The sequence below is a fragment of the Conger conger genome, chromosome 3 (genome assembly GCF_963514075.1).
Source record: "Conger conger chromosome 3, fConCon1.1, whole genome shotgun sequence".
NCBI lineage: Eukaryota > Metazoa > Chordata > Actinopteri > Anguilliformes > Congridae > Conger > Conger conger.
The window spans coordinates 71482860-71498232 of record NC_083762.1 but is presented as its reverse complement, the minus strand read 5'-3'; the positions used below and the strand labels follow the sequence as shown (position 1 = coordinate 71498232).

Genomic DNA, 15373 nt, shown 5'->3' with positions numbered 1-15373 from the left:
CTAGATGCTGCATATTAAATGCATCTCGCTGTGTTCCGTCCACTTTTAGCACTGTATTAGGAGGTTTATGTAGCCCGCAGCCATCAAATGAACTTTCAATGAAATCCTATTTTTTTTTTTGCAGAGTTCAAAAATGAGCGGCCAAGAAACTTATCAAAAGCCCCCCTCTCCCATCTGATGTTATTGGCTGGTTTTCAGTTCGCGCTATTTAAAACATGACATTGCATGCTTTTTATCTGACGCTTTTTATCCGAAGCGACTTACAGTTGATTAAGCAGGGGACAATCCCCCCCTGGAGCAATGTGGGGTTAAGGGCCTTGCTCAAGTGCCCAACAGCTGTGCAGATTTTATTGTGGCTACACTGGGGGATTGAAGAACCGAACGCGCGGGTCCCAGCCGTGCACCTTAACCACCGCGCTACAGGTTATCTGTCCAGAATGAAACCGCCACCTGCTCTCTACCTGTGGCCGTTACTCGTGATGCAATTTTGAGATGCCTATTAGCTCTGATTGCTGAAAACAATTTGTGGTCTCTGTTTAGAAGGCGAATAGGTCTATAGCGATACAGGGGGGCTTAAGTGTAACGTAATGATTAGGCAAGCGGGCTCGTAGCGGAAAGGTCACGGGGTTGATCCACAGCTACGGTACCGTGCCCTTGAGCAATGTATTTACGCTGAAATATGCAGCCGTGTGAGTGGATTTCTGTAAAACTATAATCGGTCTAAGTAGCTGTGGATAAGAGCGAGTGTTGAATGCAGAATGTAAATATAGTCCTGGCCTCTTCGGGGAGTTGGTAACAGGTGCGTTTCCTCACAACGCCTGCTGCCTGGGTGCTCTGCCATGAAGAAAACTAATCAATGAGGAAAAACACGCGGCCCGACGCGATTGAACTGGCAGCGCACCAAATTTAAACGCCACCTCAAGATGCTACAAACCGTATTAGCCATGGCCAAAAATAAAATTCCCTTTATGAAGTGACATCTCCTTTTTTTCCAATTTAGACTTGGTGTGCTGCCACGTCCATAGCCTCGTACTGTGGTCATTTCTTCCTCTTTCAGTAGCGTTCCTGCGTAGGCGCTTCAGGAGGACTGTAGACTTCACTGCAGGACCCCAGGAGTGACTCCATTCCAGACAGAACACCGCAAACACCCCCCCCCCCCCCCTCAACCTGGTTTCTATCCTTTTACCAATTTGCATACATTAGTTACTGATTTGTTTATTCTTAATTTAATCAGATTTGGAAGCTCTGCTTTCACGGGAAATAATTTCAGACAATCTTTTTTTTTTTTAAAGCTGATGTTAAAAACCAATCTCCTAACTCATTGCAGTAATAACATTAGTGTAATCCGATCTCTTGTGATAATTAATGTTCCCTATTAAAAGTGCAAAGGAGACGGCACTACAATAAGGCACGAACTGATGAGCAGGAGCCAGCAGCAATTATCACCGCTTATTCTTTTAAAAGTTGAGAAGATTGCAAATTGCTTGTTAATCCAAAAAAAAAAAAACACAAGTCCTGGAGAACTAATGAAGAGTTCAGCGTGCAGTAATGTACCGTAATAAGAATAAGATATTATTCTTGTATAATTAATATAATTTGAAAGGAAGTTATAAGACACTCTGACTGCCAAGTGAGCCAGTCTGGGTTGGGTCGGACAGCATGAACTGGTGGTTTTCCGGCAGTTGGGCCTGGCACCTCGTGAGCTGTTCGCAGAATACATGTGGAGCAGGGTGTGTGGTCCAAGATGTGCTCTTCTTCATCAGCTTCTTCCTCAGCAGGCTGAGAGTGTGTAGAGAACAGCAGGCGGGTGGGTGGGGTCCCTTTAACTGTGGATGGTCCACACACCATCCAGACCCACCTCCCAGTAACCTTGAGTCTCATGCTGATGACCTGGAGAGTGTATCACAAAGCAGGATTACTGAGTTAGCTGGATAACTGTGCTGAGTAAAACTGAGTTAGCTGGATAACTGTGCTGAGTAAAACTGGGACCAGCCCTTTTTACCTTTTACCTCTAATGTACACACACACAAATGCAGATTTGGGACGACTCTCATTATCCAGCTAACTCAGTACTCCTGCTTGGTGAAACAGGGCCCTGGTCAAGTCTGGCCACTCTACTGCAGTCAGTGGAAGGCCCTGCACCTTGCTCTCCATAAACACATTGGCACACAGTGTGCGGGTCTTCTCCAGGTTTCCATGCCGACGCTAGCGTGTCATTGGTGACCTCACTGAAGCCCTCACCAGCCAGCTCGGTGCCAGCACCATCAGGGCCTTCCTGACACTCTGTCTCCCCGCCTGCCCTGTGGGAGAGTGCCAGGGAGAGCAACGCACCCTCTCAGTGCAGTCAGACTCGCCTTCCTGAATGTCAAAACTCCGGCCCTGCTGGGAATGCAGGTATTTGTGGTTTTCATTCAGCGGCCAATTAAAAATGTCTTGAGAATCTGGTATGTAGACTCCAGCCAGTCAATAACAATCACTTGAGCTGAAACACAACAAAAGCCAGCAGGCACCAAGGCCCTCCAGGACTTGAGTCTGAGACCCCAGCCTTAGAGAATGAGCATCAGAGCATAAGAAAGCAATTATCAGTTTATTTGCTTGCATTATTCAGTATTCACCACTAGATGGCAGTATGTCACCTCCATAGCCCAAAGTCCAAACACATTGTTTGACCAAAGTAGAAAAAATTAGGATGAATGATGTTGGTGATGAACAATAAAATGATAACTACTTCACAAACCCATCCTTCACTGAATGGCACTTTTATACTGGTGAATGATGCACAAAGGAGAGAAAACAGGAAGTAACTTCTCTCCCACAACCTCTGCATATGCTGACTGCATTTACGGTAAACGACATTGAAAGAAAATGAGAAAGGTGCCACTTTGGTAAGAAAGGGAAGGCAAACGCCAATGCAACTTGAGATGCTGTTCATATTTAGTTCTAACAACTGACTGTAAAAACAACTCCAGACTTGCAGGGCCACTTTACCTTGGGTTTCTGGGGGCTGTAGTGCCTATTCAGGTCTCCTTCACTGGTGTCTGATGGAGTTGCTGGTATTGTGGGTGTCTTTTCGAGGGGAAATGTATCTGATACATTGTACACAGTATTATGCTTCTTCTGTAACCTCTTCTTCCATGCTGTTGAATTTTTGACATTCTATTGGGAGGAAATCAATACGCTGAAAATAAAACGAAAATGGAACTGTTCTATTTTTTTTATCTCGTGGCATTTGTGTGGCATTTAGCCCCCTGAGTTTCTGAGAGGGAGTTTTTTGTTGCTGCTGTCCTGGGTGTGAAGAGTAACCAAGGCCTGAGTGCTGCAAAGCAAACCCAAACACTTCCATGGTCATCCGTGGCAGAGGCAGCCGTGTGCACGATAAGCACGCTGACCGTCACCGCCCAGCAAACAGCGTAACCATGGACACGGCTGGGCAGAAGCCCCACTGTTGACTTTACTGGGTTCTTATCTCAGGGTGCCAACCGATCCCGATTGGTCAGGCACTCCAGCCCCTCAGCCAATCACGAGCCCAGCCACTTTGCATACAGGAAGAGTTCCGGCACCTCGGTGCCATTCCGCACCTGTGGCCGCTGCTGTCCGTCATCCCCCGGTCGCCGTGGCGATACCGCGCTGCAGTGCGAGCCGTCGCCTCCTTCGCCCGGATGCCCCCGCCAGGCGGCTCCCCCCTGCGCCTCCTCCTGCTCCCCCTCCTGCTGACGGGGGTCGGGCTGGCGCGGGCCACAGTGGGGGACACGTTCGGGGAGTGCAGCCAGTTCCTGTACAAGCGCACCCCTCCCGCGGGCCTGCGGGGGGCCAGCCTGAGGAGGATCTGCCAGCGCTACGGCGACCAGCCGCGCTACGCCACACTCTACGACCGCGCCCTGCGCCTGCCCGTCTACTCCGCCTACACCTTCAAGAAGTCCGACGGGCTGAGGAGGGTCGACACGCCCTGGATGTACGAGCCCCAGGTACTGCTGCGGCTTGCTCCAATGTCAGTGTAGACACACACACACACACACACACAGACACACACACAGACAGACATGCGCCCACACACACACGAGCACACACACACACATATACATAAATACACATACACACACACAGACACACCCCAGATCATCTCTTGCTATATTCACAAAATGGCTGGGCTTGTTATTCAGGCTCATTAACCCGACCCTGGCCATTATCCTGCCGCATGCAGGAAAGTAACTGAACCAATCAGAACTGTTCCTTTTCTTTGGGTGTGATGCCGATTCGATCGCAAAGGGACGTTAAAGTAATTTAAACAATGACACAATCCAGCACTGTTCCTGCCTTTCGCAATCAACTGACATGTCCCCTCACTCCTCCCCCCAATACCCCCTCTCCCTGCCCCTGCAGCTGGTCTCTGAGGAGGAGGGGGGCAACATGAAGGTTCTGCCCCCCGACGACGAGCCGGACCCCCTGCTGGAGGAGAGCCAGGTGGTCCTGCAGGACTTCACCGACGCCACCGCCTACCAGCGCTGCCCCCTGAACCCCGACCAGCACCAGGCCGACAACCAGGACAAGGCCTCCACCTACACCCTGACCAACGTGGTGCCGCTCGTCACCTCCTTCCTGGAGCGGTCCTGGACCCCCTACCTGGACGCGGTGCGGAAGAGGCTCAACAACTTCTGCCGCGGCCCGTCCTACGTGGTGACGGGCGTGGCCGTCTCCGGGGCGACGATCCGTCGCGACAACGCGGACCGCCTGGCCGTGCCCAGGTACCTGTGGTCGGCCTACTGCTGCCCGCGTTTCGACCGGAACTCGCCCTACGGCGTGCGCTACATGTTCCCCTCCCACGCCGCCTACGGGCCCAACGACCCGCTGGGGCACGGCGTCCTGGAGGTGCCGCTCAAGACCCTGGAGAACGTGCTGAGGAACCAGACCAACGCCGAGCGCAGCCTGGCTCTCTTCCACAAGGACTGCGTGTCGGAAAACTCCTTCAAGAGGAGGAGGCGGCGGATCCCGTCCACCCCGTGAGGGGCTGGTGGGCTGGTGGGTGTCACCTCTGGCGTGTTGAGCACACGCGTGATGTACAGGCTCTATGTTGTGGGCATTCGTAGACCGTGTATATTTTTGGCAACACTATCTATGAACGGTCCTTCATAAAAGCTGCATAATTTCTTCATGAGCACTACACAGACATTCATTCCTGCTTTTGTCAGCAAACGGAAATAAACATAGTCATGTTAAAATGTCATGTTAATGTCACTTTTTGCATTAGTGGTGACCTTTGACCAGTTGTGGTTAGTGTTTAAGTGTTAAAAACAGCTCGAGCTAGGTTTTGAAAAAGCTGGTAGCTGGTTGACCAGTTAGACAAGCTCTATACTCAACATGGTTTGACTAGCTCAAGCTATGTTTTGAAACAGCTGGTCGCTGGTATTTCAAGCTGGTAATAGCTGGATTTTACGCCAGGGATGTAGTGCTTTTGTAGTGACTGTGTAGTGCTTATGAAGGAATTTGTGTGGGTTATGTATCGGTAATGCATCAAGTGTATATATTCTTCCTTTGGACAGTTGTTTCATGTTGGTTGTTTAAACACAGTTCAGCACTTCCCAAATATAGACGTAAGAAAAGAGGCTGCTTATCAAAAGTGCCATCTAAGCTGTGCCCCAACAGAACCACCATAATATTGCCTTATTCTTACCATTTCCTCAATAGTCTGTGTCCAATATAATTATTTTGCCATCAATTTATCTCCTAGCACACTATAGGATTTAAGATACTGTCCCCACTACTCCTATAGAATCATCTTTGCCTGTCTCTTATATACCCGTTTTAGTTACAGTCTCACTTTAGTTACAGTCAGACCGTTTTAGTGTCTTGCGGAACCATTCTCTCATTATAGCATGCACCGAACAGGATTTCCAGTTGAGATGTCATGGAATGTTTTCTCTATCTCAGAATCTCACTCTACGACTGTGTTTCATGGTCTGAGGCAACCGAGAACAATAAATCCATGTAAGCAGAAATGTCCTTTGTACTTTTTCATCTGAAGCAGCTGATTTGTTTTCACTGTCCCACCATTTCATAAATCAGAGGGAGGATGTAGTCACAGGGAGGGATTGGGCTCTTCTATCCCCTCACACTGGTCCAGGAATAATGCAGATTAATGTTAGTGTAAAGATCCAGTGGTAACACTTTACAATAAGGTTCAATTAATTAGCTTGAATGAATGTAGTTCTTAACTAGCTACTACTGAGTTAATCTGTAGAGCTAGGTTAACGTATTCATCATTAATTAATGTTAACAACTACATTAGTTATTGCCCATTCATATTGGAATGAAAAAGTCAGTTAATGTATTTCTTAATGGTTAATTAGTTATACTGTAAGTTCATCCTATGGTTTGCTTATATAATATTATGTTACCAATCTGTTAGTTGTTAACAAATGCATCAACAAATGAAAAGTACATTTCATGCTTAATTGATGTATTTGCCCATCATTAGTTCATGTTAACAACTACATTAGTCAATGCCAATTCAAGAACATTATTGTAAAGTGTGACTGATTCAGTTTTCCAAGAAGGTCAATATTGTTGGTAGGAGCTACTTCAGTCGTAATCCAGGGAAACCCTGACTAATTTAAACAACCGTAACCGTGGCGAGAACACCAGTGCTGTGCTGAAATTGCAGACCCCAGTTGTTGCCAAAATGTGACTGAGGGTTTTTTGTTGTTTCATTACACAGTTGGGGATAAGCTATCTCAACTCCAAACCTGTAATTTTGGCAAGAGCATTCTATCAGCCGAGGTACTTCACAGCCCCATAAAGTGTCACCTCTCTAATGGCCCTCTGAAATAATTCTGCCCTCAGTTTGGGGAAGAAAATATCGGTCTGTTGAGATTACATGTCCCGAGCAAGCCTGAAACTTAGCAGAGACTCGCACACTTCCCCCCGGGATGATATATTGAACGTTTTAAAATGAGTTTTAAACCCAGCAGTCGAACAAGATGCATTTGCGTATATGCCTAGACCAAAACGGCATCCTGTGCAAAATGAGAAGCCGGTTTTATAGAGCACTGCATCACATCAAACCTATATCTATGTCACAGACATAGAGAAACATGGACTGTAGAATGTGTATATGTGTATATTATATATTTTATGATACCACTTTCAATAGACCTGCATTATATATGGCTGCATTACGGCAAAGCCACAATCAAATTAGTTCAGATACGACCAAGAGGAGCATTATAGATATTGCGTCTGAAATTTACTGACTTTTGTCCCACCGGTATCTGAGATGGCTGATGGCTTTATTATGTGGGCAGGAGAGAGAGAATATCGCGCAGGTCTGTTCTCAAGATGTTGTCATCAAGCGCGGAATTGCTCGTTCAGATGCCCACCGCCGTGTTTTCATATCGCAGGGGACCTCAGTTAGCTGGATAACTGCACGGAGTAAAAGCCAGAACAGCTCTTTCTGCATTAGTCCATACTCCAGTTTTATGATTGTTCTGGTTTCTACTTTGAGCAGTCATCTAGCTAACTCTGTAATCCTGCTTTGTGAAACAGGCCCCAGGGTCTACCCAGTGCAGTCATCCAGCTAACTCAGTAATCCTGCTTTATGAAACAGGCCCCATGGATGGATGAATGGATGGATGGATGGATGAATGGATGGATGAATGAATGGCATCAAAGATTCAACATTCTGAAATGTCTGAAAGGCAGTAAGGAATTCAATTGAACAGTTTTTTGCAAGTGTTTTCCTTTGTCAGCCTCTCAGATCATAACTACACACCTGGAGATGAACAGGAGCAGCACTCACTCTCCGGAGGAGTAAACCACCATAGTTTCTCTGCCTTACCTCAGCCGTCTGCTCTGTCTGAACCATACTGACCTACTGACCTACTGACCACCCCAGCCAGCAGGAGACTTGCAAGAGCTATGACGTCTCCTAACCTCCCAATCATACAGGAGTCCACTGAAGAATGGTGAACACACTGAGGTTCAAAATCTAAAGAAACAAAACTATTAAAACATATCTATATAGCTGCAGGAAATTTGAATATTACAGTAACAGTTGGCTTCCATCGTTCCTCTCAGCTCCTAACTGCTGCAGCCTAGCTCCGGTTGGTGGTTCCATTCCATTTCAGGAAGCGCAGTGTGCCAGGCGTATGCTTGGCTTTGCATACATGACTCAGATTAGAGAGCCCAGCTGCCGTGTCCTTATCTCCACTTACTGCAGCTCACCCTGCTCGCTGCGGGACAGAGAGGAGTCTGACAGCCATACAGACGCGCTCGAGTGTCTCTCCCTCTCCCTCTCCCCTGCACATTTCTCCTCCGTTCACAGCTGTGGCTTAGTGCTTCTTCTTCATTGGTGCGTGGGAGTACATCGTCGAGTCCTCCAGAACGGTACCAGGTTAGATTCTCCCTCCTGCATCTGCCTCTCTATTTCTCCGTTTCCTCTCCCTCTCTCCTCCACAGCTCTCTCTTCTCCTGTCCTCTCCTCTGCCCACTCGGTGTCCTTCTTCATGACGTGGTCGCGGGCCTGGGCCCTCCTCCTGGCGGGCGTTGCGGTGGAAGTGGCGCGGGCGAGCGTGGAGAGCGAGTTCTCGGCGGACTGCAGGCCGTTCCTGTACATGGGCACCCCGCCGCTGGGCCTGGAGGCCCGGTCCCTCAGGAGGATCTGCCAGCGCTACGGCGGACAGCCCCGCTACCTCACGCTCTACGACACCGCGGACCACGTCCCCATCTACTCCGCCTACACCTTCAAGCGCTCCGACGGAGGGAAGCAGGCCGACATTCCCTGGATGTACGAGCCGCAGGTAGCGCAGGGTCACCGGATTCACAGTTTGTCAAAACCAGACCTGGGTCAAATAAGTAGCTGTTTTGGTTTCAAATACTTTTCTATGCTTTACTGAGCTTGTGTGGTGCATTGGAACCTGTGAAATACTCGCAAAAAGTACAGTCCCCTCATTCTGGTCCTCTTGTTTGGCTGAGTTGAATATATTTAAATCCAAAACCATTATTTGACACAGATCTGGTCAAAATCAGATAACGGCATAATTACAGAAGAGGTGGGGAGAGGAGCTGTCGGAATTGATGCTAATGGCGGACCAGGGATGGTTCTGAAACAAATGTGTAATGGTGAACTTTTTCGAAACGTGTAAACTGGAGTGTATATAGGTGGATATCATATGTTTCTATGCTGGATTTTGGCTCTAAGTTGGCACAGTTCATTTACATTGGTGCTTTAGTGATAGTTGCGGGCTGGTCTGGAAATGTTGTTAGCCATGTCTGCAGACCTGGGTTCAGATAGTATTTGTTTTGGATTCAAATATTTTTCTGTGCTCAACTGATCTTGCCTGGGGCATTTAAGCCTGCAGATGGGCAGGGTTTGCACTTTGGATCATTTGTTCCAATATATCAGCCAAGCTTAGTGAAATGCAGAACGGTATTTGAATCCAGGTATGCATGTCTAACACCATTGTTCACTGACAGCACCTCCAGGTGATCGCTCTCCTCCATTGTCTAAGTGAATGTAGTGTTTATTTTAGTTCAGTTTTGAGTGATATGTTCCTCTTTCGCTGGTCCACAGCTGGCCACATTGTCAGACGGCAGGGAGATGCAGCCGTTTCCACACGGCTACTTGCATCACAACTTCGAGGATTCCCAGGCCGTGCTTGAGGACTACGACAATGCCTTCAAATACGAGCGCGGACAACTCAACCCGGACGAGCACCAGGCCGACCCCAGTGACAAGGCCGCCACCTACACCCTGACCAACGTGGTGCCCCAGGTCCGGGAGTTCAAGATCGGGCCGTGGACGAAGCAGAACCACGTCATCCGCCGTCGCCTCAACAACTACTGCCGAGGCACCGCCTACGTCGTCACGGGGATCACCACCGCCGGTCACATGATCCGCCACCACAACATCGACCGCGTGGCGGTCCCCGCCTACATGTGGTCGGCCTACTGCTGCATCCGCTACGACCGCAACGCACCCTTCGAAGAGCGCTATAAATTCCCGGCCTATGCCTACTATGGCCTCAATGACAAGGAGAACAACCAGGTCTTGGAGATATCGATCAAGAAGCTGGAGGAGTTTCTCAAAGGATCCACGTTTGTGGACAAGAACTTCCAGATCTTTGTGGATGACTGCGTGCCTCCACCCTCTGCTCTTCCATAGCTCACTTCCTTCAAAACCCCCAGCGTAAGGTGGTCAACACTTTTAGTTGGTCAACCAGCTGTTCCCCAGTTGACCAACCTATACTGTATAGCTAGTCCACCAGTTTCACCACCAGCTTTCCTTACCAGCTTAACCAGCTTAACCAGCTTTGACCAGCCACAGACCAGCTGAGACCAGCCAGAAGTATGACAAGCCAACACACAGCTTATACCATCTCAAACCAACTTAGAATCCCAGCTGGTCTTAGCTGGATTTTTCACAGAGACTATACCCAGATTCATGTATACTGCAGTTACATCTATTTCACAAGTCTGTCATAGCTTTACAGCCAAATAAAATACTTCTAGATAACTTTGAGAATTATTGCATTAGTTTTCATTCCCCCTTGGAACTGAATCTTTCATTACTCCCAGAAGACTGTAAAAATGTAATGAAAACAAGAATCTTTGTTGTTTAATCAGGAATACATTTGGGTTTCTGCAGAAAATCAATAAAAACATTGCTGCGCTGAATGTGTCCCTTTTTTATTGATGTATTTTTATTTATTTCCTTTTTGGGGGAAATAAAGCACATTCATATGACACTGAACTGATCATGTTCTTCAATCATGCTTTTATTATGTCATATTCTCTACTGAAGAGTGGAGTCAAGTATCTTTGATCTTTGGTTACATTTTAAAATGTATTGTAATGTTGCAGCAGCACATTTCTGTGAAACCTTTTCATTATCTGCAGGACTTTACAGGTAAAGTAAAGCATGTCAGGTAAAGTATTTTTCCCAGGTCTGAAGTGGGGTGCTGCTGTTGTCTGTCATGCACAGGTGTACTGTATGCGCAAAGTCACTGAATACTGAATACAGCATGCAATAATTACTGGCTAAGGATACATCAATAATGTCCGTGCAATACATTATCTCTGCAGGTGATATCACAGGTCAAGTTCCAACCTGATCTTTTACATGCAGAGTGCCTGATTGGTGGATAGGTCAGAGAGCATTCTGGGTACTTTACATTTCAGTCAAAGAGAGAGAGATGATGTTACAAGCAAATTGCCTCCTACTCCAATAAATGAAAGTGGCTGAAGCTCAAGTATGGTTATCATTCTTCAAAGAATAACTTTTAAAAGGGCAATATTGCATTTAGTACACGTATTAAACTCTCAGGAAGATAAAGAGCTTAACTATGATTTTAGATTAACAGGTAAGTAAAGTCAGTTTTATTTAGGCTGGATGATGAGATTTAATTGGGGTGGGGGTGGGGGTGCTATCCCAGATTGCAGTGGGCGAGAGGCAGGAGTACACCCTGGACAGGTCGCCAATCCCTTGCAGGGCCATTACATACCATTCACTCACACACTCATACCTGCGGCAATTCCGAGTCTCCAACTAACCTATTGCATGTCTTTAGACTGTGGAACGTCTAGCCTGACACCGAACCCCGAAATGCTCCTGATGAGCTGGTCGGCACCTTGCATGGCAGCCAATCGCCGTCGGTGCGTGAATGTGTGTATGAATGGGTGAATGAGAAGCATCAATTGTACAGCGCTTTGGATAAAGGCGCTATATAAATGCCAACCATTTACCATTTATGTAGATGTACACAGGGAGAACACGCATGCACCTCAGGTGGTAGTGCCATTTACTGCATCGCTATGCCACCCTCAATGACCTCCTCAGTAATCTCATTTTGCAGGTAGCTCAAAGATTAGTCTGACCGCATTCCGGCGAAAATGTCAAGCCAGAATGGCTGGCAAAGAGGAAATTCTAATTATAAATTATCTTGTGTATCAGAAGCAGCTTAACTGGAATTAAGCAGTTTGTTTTCACTGGAACTGGAACCATTCATTTTATGGTAAATGGTCCTGAGTGTTGCTCAGGGACACTTCAACATGCCCAAGGTGGGAATCGAACTGGCAACCCTCCGACTGCCAGGCGACTGCTCTTACTGCCTGAGCCAATGTCACCCCCATTTTAAACCGTGTGAACATATCCAAAGGAGAAGAAGAGGGTGCTGGGTACTGGATACAGTGCTTCAAACTGACAATGTCACAATACGCCAGCCCTGGGATAAATACACTCATAAATATTATTTGTGAAGAGAAGATATCTTCAATAATGAATCTGAAAGTAACTAGAAGTAAAATGAATGAAATACCATTTGTAAGTACAATAATCAAAAAAAAGAATCACAGAAAAAAAAGTAGCACTTTTTCAAAAGGTTGAATACACAGAAAATAATAATTTACAGGAAAAAAATGAATATTAAAATGTTTATGAAGTAGTTGTGATGAATTGAAGCACACTGCTGCTTAACTTTAATCCTGCATTGAAAAGGGGCTTAAGTGTGTGCTTAACCTGATTGCTCCCCATTTGGAATCCTGCTCAACAATCATGCTGTAACTGCAAGACTTATTACCTCCTTGGGAACAATTGAATATATTAGCATTTTTTTTGCATTCATTCTTTCAAATAATATTTGCACATTAATACATATATGAGTCCAATCTGGACCATAATGTACTTTTTAATAGAGCTGATTTATCACGTAACATTTCACTCTGTCATTTTTCTAGAATCCATGTTTGAATACAATATAGTTTTTGTCAAGCATATCTATAACCATTTGGAAGAGCTGGTTTCCACAAATACAGCAATTTTGGCCCAGGTCTGCTAGACAGAGTAAGCTTTTCAGAAACAGCTCCCTGTGCCTTTGTGCTTCTCTGTCTGCTTGCAGTTCTCGGGGGAACAGTGTAATCCTGTCCTGGAACAAACTGGCCAGGCATATCATCTTTGGTACGATGACTTCAACAGAGGGGGTGATGGATGATGCCGCACCTCGTGTCCAATGAGAGCGGTTCCTGAGCCCATCCTCGTCTCGCTCTGTAAGCGCCGGGCCTGGACGTGTGCTGTGTGCGGCGAAGCCAGGCGACTGATTTACATATATGGAAACCGCTATTCATCAACAGCAGGTCCAAAGAGCTGGGTCATTCTCTTCTGTTCTCCTTGAGAGAGAAAGAGAGAGAGAGAGAGGTGGAGAGAGTGGTTCAGATAGAGGGGGAGAGACAGAGAGAGAGGTAGAGAGAGAGAGAGGGAGAGGGAGAGACAGTAGGTTCAGTGGTTGATTCAATATTCAGAAACAGTAGAAAGACGGAGAAACAGAGACGGAGACAGTGAAAGTCATACTGAAAGGAAGCAAAGGTATACCATTCTGTCGGTATGGGACGCCCTCTGCTTTCGAGCGTCCTGGTGATGTTGGCGCTCTGGTGCGCTTGTCCAGGCCACGCTACAGTGGTGCAGGACTTCAACCACGTGGAGAGGTGCAAGGACGCTCTGTACATGGGCACCCCGCCCCGGGGCTACTTCACCAGCAGCCTGAAGAAGATCTGCCAGCGCTACGAAGACAAGCCCCGCTACGTCACCCTCTACGACCCCCGCAAGCACATTCCGGTCTATTCCGCGTACACCTTCAAGAAGTCCGACGGGGAAAAGCAGGTGGACTTCCCGTGGATGTACGAACCTCAGGTAAGTCTCTGTGGGTCTGTCCAATGGGCTGGGCTTCGAGGATTCCCAGGCCATGCTTGAGGACTAGGATAATGCCTTCAGCTCCACCCGTGGACAGCTCAACCCAGACCAGTACCAGGCTCACCCCAATGACTAGGCTGCCCCTCCAGGCAGGACCTGAACTCTAGCATTAGCGTTTTTGTATGTCACAGCAGGTAGCCATGATATCATGTGGCAATAAGTCAGTGTTAGAGTGAATTCTTTGTCTTTTTATCTGCAGTAGCAGTGACTACAGTACATGTTATAGATATACAGTAGTTTATTTTTAGTCCACAGGCAGGAGTAGCAGTGACTACAGTACATGTTATAGACATACTGTCGTTTATTTTTAGTTCACAGGCAGAGTGAGAGAGAAACAGATATATCACATGACCTACAGGTGGTGTAGATAATTACCAGCGTATATTATGCAAATCCAGAGGACTGACATAATTTGTTTGCTTTATATTCTCATATTCCTCAAAGGAACTTTATGACACATGATAATATTTGGTGGAAAATGGCATGGTTAATTATGCAGTTTGTTCTCACAAATGAGACAGAAGATGACAGCTTTATTTGGGTCACACTCCCTAGTGAAAACATATGGAAGCCTTTCTGTCCTCTCCTGAATAAGTCCACCCCCCAGTCTCTCTCCCCCTCTACATCTCCCTTTCTCTCTCCCTCATCCACCCATCTCTCACTCTCTCCCTCCTTCTTTCTCTCACTCAATCCTTCTCCTTCTCCATCTCTTTCCCTTGCCCTCAATTTCTCTCTCCTGCTCCCTCTCTTCCCCTCTCCCTCCTTCTTTTCATCTCTCACTCTCTCCCTCTCCTTCTCCATCTCTCTCCTGCTCCTTCTCTTCCCCTCTCCCTCCTTTTTTCTCACTCACTCTATCCCGCTCTCTCTCTCCTTACCCTCAATTTCTCTCTCTGCCTCCCCACTCCCTCTCTTTTTCCTCCTCTCTAGCTTGCCTCTGAGAAGGCAGGGAGCAACATGGAGCCCTTCCCGCAGAGCCACATGCACATGAACTTCGAGGACACGCAGGCGGTCCTGGAGGACTACTCCGACGTGGTCCAGTACGAGCGCGGTCACCTCAACCCGGACGAGCACCAGGCCGACCCGCTGGACAAGGCCGCCACCTACACCCTGACCAACGTGGTGCCGCAGATCCGCGCCTTCAACACGGGCCCCTGGTCTGACCACGAGGACGAGGTGCGCAAGACCCTCAACAACTTCTGCCGGGGCACGGCCTACGTGGTGACCGGCACCACCACCTCCGGGAACACGATCCGGCGGGAGAACATGGACCGCGTGGCCATCCCAGAGTACATGTGGACCGCCTACTGCTGCACCGACTTCGACCACAACGCCCCCTACACGGTCCGCTACAAGTTCCCCGTCTTTGGGGCCTACGCCCTCAACGACCACGTCAACAACCACGTGGTGGAGGTGCCCATCAAAAACCTGGAGAAGTTCCTGAAGGGAAGAATGGACGTAGACAGAAACTTCCAGATCTTTTATAACGACTGTGTCCCAGACTCCTGACGTGCCCTTTGTCAAAACTGCGCTCCCTTAGTATCATATTTTTGGGTTTACAGTACACGTAATCGCCAGCAAATGGCAACTGAAACACTGCATGAGGGTTATGCTTCATTGAGGACTTGGCTATATTAATTT

The 15373-nt window shown here is 47.5% G+C and overlaps 2 protein-coding genes across 2 annotated transcripts; both read left to right on the top strand.

The window, feature by feature from the left end:
• Positions 1–8256: 8256 nt before the first annotated feature.
• On the top strand, positions 8257–10668 carry LOC133125267 (endonuclease domain-containing 1 protein-like). The gene is made up of 2 exons (XM_061237056.1): positions 8257–8792; positions 9566–10668. Exons 1-2 carry the CDS (start codon positions 8499–8501, stop codon positions 10154–10156), a joined length of 885 nt encoding a protein of 294 aa, XP_061093040.1. The 5' UTR covers positions 8257–8498; the 3' UTR covers positions 10157–10668.
• Positions 10669–13238: 2570 nt separating this feature from the next.
• Positions 13239–15242, top strand: si:dkey-85k7.10 (endonuclease domain-containing 1 protein). The gene is made up of 2 exons (XM_061233596.1): positions 13239–13675; positions 14663–15242. Exons 1-2 carry the CDS (start codon positions 13370–13372, stop codon positions 15239–15241), a joined length of 885 nt encoding a protein of 294 aa, XP_061089580.1. The 5' UTR covers positions 13239–13369; the 3' UTR covers position 15242.
• The last annotated feature ends 131 nt before the right edge of the window (positions 15243–15373 follow it).

What these genes read in the sequence shown, in the direction of transcription:
- LOC133125267 (XM_061237056.1), top strand. Translation starts at nt 8,499, where the DNA reads ATGACGTGGTCGCGGGCCTGGGCCCTCCTCCTGGCGGGCGTTGCGGTG. An exon ending in CCTGGATGTACGAGCCGCAG is followed by an intron (nt 8,793 to 9,565) that starts GTAGCGCAGGGT and finishes GCTGGTCCACAG; the next exon opens with CTGGCCACATTGTCAGACGG.
- si:dkey-85k7.10 (XM_061233596.1), top strand. Translation starts at nt 13,370, where the DNA reads ATGGGACGCCCTCTGCTTTCGAGCGTCCTGGTGATGTTGGCGCTCTGG. An exon ending in CGTGGATGTACGAACCTCAG is followed by an intron (nt 13,676 to 14,662) that starts GTAAGTCTCTGT and finishes CCTCCTCTCTAG; the next exon opens with CTTGCCTCTGAGAAGGCAGG.